The 6,270-nt window shown below is 35.9% G+C and overlaps 1 protein-coding gene across 2 annotated transcripts; it reads right to left on the reverse strand.

Moving 5' to 3' along the window:
* Nucleotides 1-434: 434 nt before the first annotated feature.
* On the reverse strand, nt 435-5,487 carry LOC125275917 (zinc-alpha-2-glycoprotein-like). Of its 2 annotated transcripts, none has more exons than XM_048203260.1 (5): nt 5,272-5,487; nt 4,159-4,395; nt 3,812-4,075; nt 1,462-1,740; nt 435-1,212 (listed from the first exon to the last, which is right to left on the reverse strand). In XM_048203260.1, exons 1-5 carry the CDS (start codon nt 5,363-5,365, stop codon nt 1,046-1,048), a joined length of 1,041 nt encoding a protein of 346 aa, XP_048059217.1. In that variant the 5' UTR covers nt 5,366-5,487; the 3' UTR covers nt 435-1,045. The 2 variants fall into 2 exon arrangements, with proteins under 2 accessions (XP_048059217.1, XP_048059216.1); XM_048203259.1 differs by having other exon boundaries at nt 4,159-4,422; nt 5,272-5,486.
* Between the last annotated feature and the right edge of the window lie 783 nt (nt 5,488-6,270).

Below are 6,270 nucleotides of genomic sequence, written 5' to 3' on the forward strand. Positions count from 1 at the left end.
CATCCAAAAATAAAACAAAAATGTAACTGGCGCTGTGTTCCTTCCGGCTACTGTCAACTCTCTGGTTACCAACATTCTTCAAAATATCTTCTTTTGTGTTCAACAGAGGAAAGAAACTCATACAGGTTTGGAACAACTTGAGGGTGAGCAACAATAATTCTAAAGTAATGATTTTAGAGGGGAAAAATTAATGTAAACAACTTCCAAAGGTGCAAAAAAAAAAAAAGCATTTATTTTCATCTTTAGAAGAACTTAAATGTTATACCTCACTAAAGCATGTTCATTTATTTATAACAATGTGAGAAAAAATAAACCATGTTCAGATATCAAGGTTTTTAGGGTTTTTTTTTTTTTAGAAGGCAAAACAACCTGAAGCCTCGATCCAAGAGCTTTCATCCTAAAATAGAAAATCTCAATTTCCACATTTCAAAAGAAAATATGACAATGTTCTAAATATGATGCAAAATGCACACGGTTTGAGTTGCATTTCTACTTTATCAGAATAAAAGTAATTTGAGGAAGAGAGGAGCACAGAAGAGAGTTTGATGAAACTTCAAATCCTCTCCTGTTTTTCCTGTCATTTGATGCAGAAAATAAGAAAAAGATGACAAAAATACAGTCCTAGAAACACAGAACATCTGCTGCTCAGAATTGTCCAGCAATGTTATTCTCTACCGTCCCTGACAAATAAAACAAGTTAAATTGCATTTATAATAAGTAACACAAAAACCACAATCTGTTCACATCTCAGTTCAGTCTTTAAATCCATCAGCACTGAACTCTTGATGAAAACACTGGAGTATAGAGGTCTGGATCATGTGACTGTGATGTGGAGATATCTGTGTGTGGAGATGATGATTTATTCTCCTCTATAAATCATCACTCTGTTCCCACAGCTCTCGGCCTCGTCCTGCTCAGATCTACAAATTCTTTACTAGTTTATATTTCTACTGTTATACATTATATACTGTCAAAACATTATCATTTTGGAAATGTCTTTAAGGATACTGAAAACCAAGACATTTAAAGCAACATTGTTCAATATTTAGAACTCACCTTTTGAACATTTCCTTATGCAGAGCCACCAAATATACACAATGAGAGCTGGAACTACAGCTAGAGCTTGAGCTACAGCTAGAATTACTACTGCTACTACTAATAATATTAAAGTGAGATTCTGAGATTCGGTTTCACAGTCAGCACAATTTCCATCTGCAAGAAATAAAACAAATAAATGAATAAATAAAATAAAAACACAAACATTGTAAATGTTTTTAACTGTTGAACTGAGTTGAAGCACTTTAACTGTAATTGTTTGTGACAGAAACATCAGTGTTATCATGTTGTCTTTCTACATATTGACAGACTTGTACTTAGTTTCATATGTTAATAAAGCAGAAGCAGTGTTACTGTATAAATCTTCACATATTCACTCAAGACTGAATTTATGGTGATATTTACCCCATTTTATTGTAAATGGTAGTATCCAATTGCTGTGAAATACCCGGCAGTCATAAGATCCCTCAAAATTTCTGTCGATCTCCACACTGATTCTCATCTGAAAGGTTTCATCATCATTTGGTCTGATTCCAGAAGATGTTTTATGCTTAAGATTGGTTCTGTTCCTTCTAATGTTCATCCGAACTTCTGTGGGGTAGAAACCAGTGGCCAGACACGTCAGAACCAGCTTACTGTGATCATCAGGAGATTTCCTCGCAAAGATGTGAACATCTGGAGAACCTGGAGAAGAAAATAATAATGCAAATAAACATTTACAAAAAGGAACAAAAAACAAATTCTTCATATTCATATCACCTTTTGTGAGTAAATAATCACAAGAAGAAGTATAGAGAAAACCTGTACATAAATACAACCTTCAAATATATATATTTTCATAAATGCAGTTGTTTCATAGAAGTGTTTCATAATGTGAAGGGCTGCTGATGTGTCATTACAAACACAGAAAGTCAAGTAAAACATTTAAATGAAGATATTTCAACATTTCTGAATGTGTCCTCAATGGTTTTGCATTTTCAACTCATCAGTATTTATTTTTCACTGAATGATGATCTGCTGAACTTATGTCACGCTCCAGAGGTGGAGATTCCAGGGGTCAGAAAGTAAAAGTCCTGCCATATTTTTATTCCACCCACTGAAGCATTAATGAGATAAATAAGTGATTAATTGAGTGATGATTGAGCATTATTGAAGACACCTGATGATAACAAGCAGAATCACCAAAGGAGAAAATCACAATTTTTAAGTTACCATCATCGAGGTCAGGGTTTGTTTTAGTTGAGCTCTTGATCCTTGACTTTTTAATATTAGATTTTGTTTGGGCAGTTTTAACTGCATTAAAACCAAACAGACAAGCAAAGTTAAAAGATGATCAGGTGATGTTGGTTATGTTTTTACATAAACATTATTTGATCTGAATCTCTGAATTTAGAGCCCAATCTCTGAGTTAGATTTACATTATTGATTACAGCAGCACTGTGATTCTACAGCACAAGATCAGCTTTTACAATACATTTTTTTTTTTAAGAGTTCTGATTTAAAAAAAAAAAAAAAAAAGCAGAGCTCATTTAAACACGCAGACATCAAGAATCAGCCTGTGAATCTCAACAGTGGTGACCATCATAAAGCATGTTGCAGTGCATTCTAGGAGCCACCAATCAAAATTCATCCATGGCTCCCATCATGCATTGCTGCATGAATAAATTATGAGCTTAATTGTCTTAGTAATTTCATTTATTCTCACTATTAAAATTTTGCTGTTTTTCTGTGACTTTTTAGTAGCTTGTTTTCTAATGTTCAGAGTTGATCTGTTGATCAGAATATGTTGCTTGTCACCGTTGTTGAGATTCACAGGCTGATACTTGATGTTTGTGTGTGCCTAAAAGAATTTTTTTTTTTTTTGTGATAAGGACAACTTTTAAAAAAAAAAAAATTCTGTATTGTATAAGCTGATCTTCTGCAGAATCACAGTGCTGCTGTAATCAATAATGTAAAACTAACTCAGAGATTGGGCTCTAAATGAGTTCAGTGAGTCAGATCAAATAATGATTTTGAGAAAACATAACCAACACACCTGATCATTTTTTAACTTTGCTTGTCTGGTCGGTTTTAATGCAGTTAAAACTGCCCAAACAAAATCTAATACTAAAAAGGCAAGGGTCAAGAGCTCAACTAAAACAAACCCTTGACCTCGATGATGGTAACTTAAAAATTGTGATTTTCTCCTGTGGTGATTCTGCTTGTTATCATCAGGTGTCTTCAATAATGCTCAATCTTCACTCAATTAATCACTTATTTATCTCATTAATGCTTCAGTGGGTGGAATAAAAATATGGCAGGACTTTTACTTTCTGACCCCTGGAATCTCCACCTCTGTCACGCTCACACACACAGAGACAGGAGTTTATTAAAGTGATCTGATCAGAACTGTGGCAAGGGGGGCGTGGTCTAGCGAAGTCCACAGCGGGAGAGAGAGGCAGAAGACGATCGGTGAATGAGTGGGTTAAATGCAAATGACGAACACCTGTTTCTTGTTTCAGTAATTGGCGTGGAGAGAGTATATAACGCCAGGAGAAACAGGAGCGAGGGAGAGAGAAGGATTGCTGACCGGTGGACTCTGATACTCACAAGCCGTTTATGGAGTGAAACTTTTTGTTGTGACATTATTTCAGTTGTTGTGCTGATGCACCTGCCTTTGTGTTTGTGTTTGAAAATACAATAAATACCACCGTCAGCAGTCAGCCGACCCTTGTCTTCTTCCTTCCTTTATATGAACCTCATCACACGAACTTACTCTGTTTTTTGTTGATAAACTTTGAGATCCAGTTCATGCAGTTCTTGAAGAAATACTTGAATTGGTTTCGTCCTGTGTGAAGATCCCATTTCTCTTTGGTTTCTTTGGCTTTGGGGTTTTTATCAATCCACTTCATAGTGTCAGAATTTAAGGATATAAAATCCTCTCCATCAAATCCATATTCATCAAAGACAGTCAGATTCTTTGTTCCATAAGGAAATTCCTCCAGTTCACAGCCAATTATTCTCTGAAGAACATGAAGCTCTACAATCACAGAACAACACTCATGACAAACTTACAGTGAATATAATGTCTGATAATGAATGAGAGTAAATCATGAATCTCACCAGAACACTGTGAGTTTGTGCAGTTTGACAGAGTCCTGATCTGACGTATGAACCATTTACTAGAATCAGGTGGATCTTTAGGAGGTTCAGTCCGGTCATCTTTAGTCAGAATCCAGACTCTTTCTTCATTATTGTAGTGTTTGATCCGTCTGTCATCAGCAACAACCTCAGCACTGAACTCTGGGAATGTGTCTGCTTTAGTCAGGACTGTAAACTTGTAGTGGAGGAAGTGTTTCTCTGTGGAAATCTGAAGCTTCCTGAAACCTATGCAAAATGCTATATGAGAACTGAACTGAGCTGATAACAATTTTTTTTTTTTTTTTTTTTTTAATAACTAATGATTTTCACAGCAGAAATGAATCAACAATGAGCATACTTAAGCTGGACAATGAGACCATTTTCTTCTAGAGCTGCTGTACAGCCAAAACAAACTTTGCTGCATTATTTTCCTATTATCAATGTAAAGCCACTTTAAAACAATATGTATTGTAAAAAGCACTATATAAATAAATGTGTCTTTCTAAATAAACCAAAACTAGAACAAACGTTTTACTAGAACAAAAGAACTTAAAAACATATTATTTTAGCTAAAGTATATGTGTATACTTTCTGTTAATACTCTTTTTTCCCATGCTGATATGATTTCCCATGAATAACCTTCGACAATAGTATTTGCAAAGTAACAAAGACCCATTAAATGCTTGTCGACTTGTTGTGACTTGTCAGTTCATGATGGCTAAGGCACTGATAAAGGCTCTTTCTGTTCTGAACTTCTGATCTCAACTGGCTGTACTTCGATCATGTTATAGCCTTCTTCTATGAGCAGATGAAGCTTTATATCCTTGCTATATTTCTCATTGTAAATCAGTTTAGGCTCAACTGCTGTTGGCTAAAATGGTCTCTATAAATCCCGAACAGAATCCGAAAACAAACTTCTTCCACCTTAAGGGAGTCTCACAAGGAATAACACTGACCCTGCATGTAGAACGATAGTCGAAAATATATTTACTGAAAATATTTTAAATATAACCTGAAAGCAAACTCAAAGGGTTTAGTTTAAACATTTAATAAATAACTCAGTCTCTGCTGCGCCTCAGAAATGAATTTGCTTACCTTGATGTGCATCACTTAGATAAGGGTGAAAAATAAGCAAAACCATAAAGAAAATATTTTTTAACGAGAGTCTGTAAACCATTTTGCCATTCATATTTCTGACCCGCGCCCTGTAGTGAACGTGATTTTTCACTCTGTATCCCACATGTTCCTGGATTGTAGATGCTGGAGCAAACAACTGATCAGATTACAGTTAGGAATTTAGCATTAGGCAACAACTAGGGTTAGGTGCGTCAGTGTTGTTCATGAAATCATTTCCCTCTGATTTTAGATGGGCAGGATGGGGTTAGGACTAAAGGGGGATGTCATTAATTACAACTAAAGCATCTCACAACGATCAAAATCTACTTGAAACACTTGTTTTGAAAGTTAATGCTATTGGTGAAGATCTTTTTACCATGTACTACCTTTACGAAAAAGAAGTTTAAGTGTACTATTAAGTAAAATAAACCAAAAAACTTTCAGTCGACTTTTTATGTACTTTTTTAGAAATAAACTGCAATGATTACAGCCTGACAAACACTGTGTGAAGTTACCCATACTGGCAAACACAGGAGAAGTGACTAGAATCAACCTCTTTTACCTTGAAGTTCAGACACACATTTTATTTTAGAGGAGAGCAGAAGTGTGTTTGATGAGCCTCTGAATCCTCTCCTGTCTTTCCTGTCATTTGATGCAGAAAATAAGAAAAAGTCAGCCTGACAAAAATACAGCCTAAGAAACGTCTCAGGTTACGCATGTAACCATGGTTCCCTGAGAACTGGGAATGAGATGTTGCGCAAAGAGGCTAGGGGACGCCTTCGCGTGAACCGGTGTCTGAAACAATCTTGGCAATATCATATTGACTGGCAACAGCCCATGACATCATAACAATGCAACCCGCATGTATATAAGGGGTGCCCAAACTACATGCCATCCTCTTATCATCTGAAGGGACGAGGCATGGCTAAGAGACGCAGTGTCTCGTTTCCTGGTCTCAGGGAACCATGGTTACACGCG

Source organism: Megalobrama amblycephala, linkage group LG9, assembly GCF_018812025.1.
Source record: "Megalobrama amblycephala isolate DHTTF-2021 linkage group LG9, ASM1881202v1, whole genome shotgun sequence".
In the NCBI taxonomy this organism is placed as follows: Eukaryota; Metazoa; Chordata; class Actinopteri; order Cypriniformes; family Xenocyprididae; genus Megalobrama; species Megalobrama amblycephala.

What these genes read in the sequence shown, in the direction of transcription:
- LOC125275917 (XM_048203259.1), bottom strand. Translation starts at nt 5,365, where the DNA reads ATGAATGGCAAAATGGTTTACAGACTCTCGTTAAAAAATATTTTCTTT. An exon ending in TCTAAGTGATGCACATCAAG is followed by an intron (nt 4,423 to 5,271) that starts GTAAGCAAATTC and finishes CATTTTGCATAG; the next exon opens with GTTTCAGGAAGCTTCAGATT. An exon ending in GTTTATCAACAAAAAACAGA is followed by an intron (nt 1,741 to 3,811) that starts GTAAGTTCGTGT and finishes TTTCTTCTCCAG; the next exon opens with GTTCTCCAGATGTTCACATC.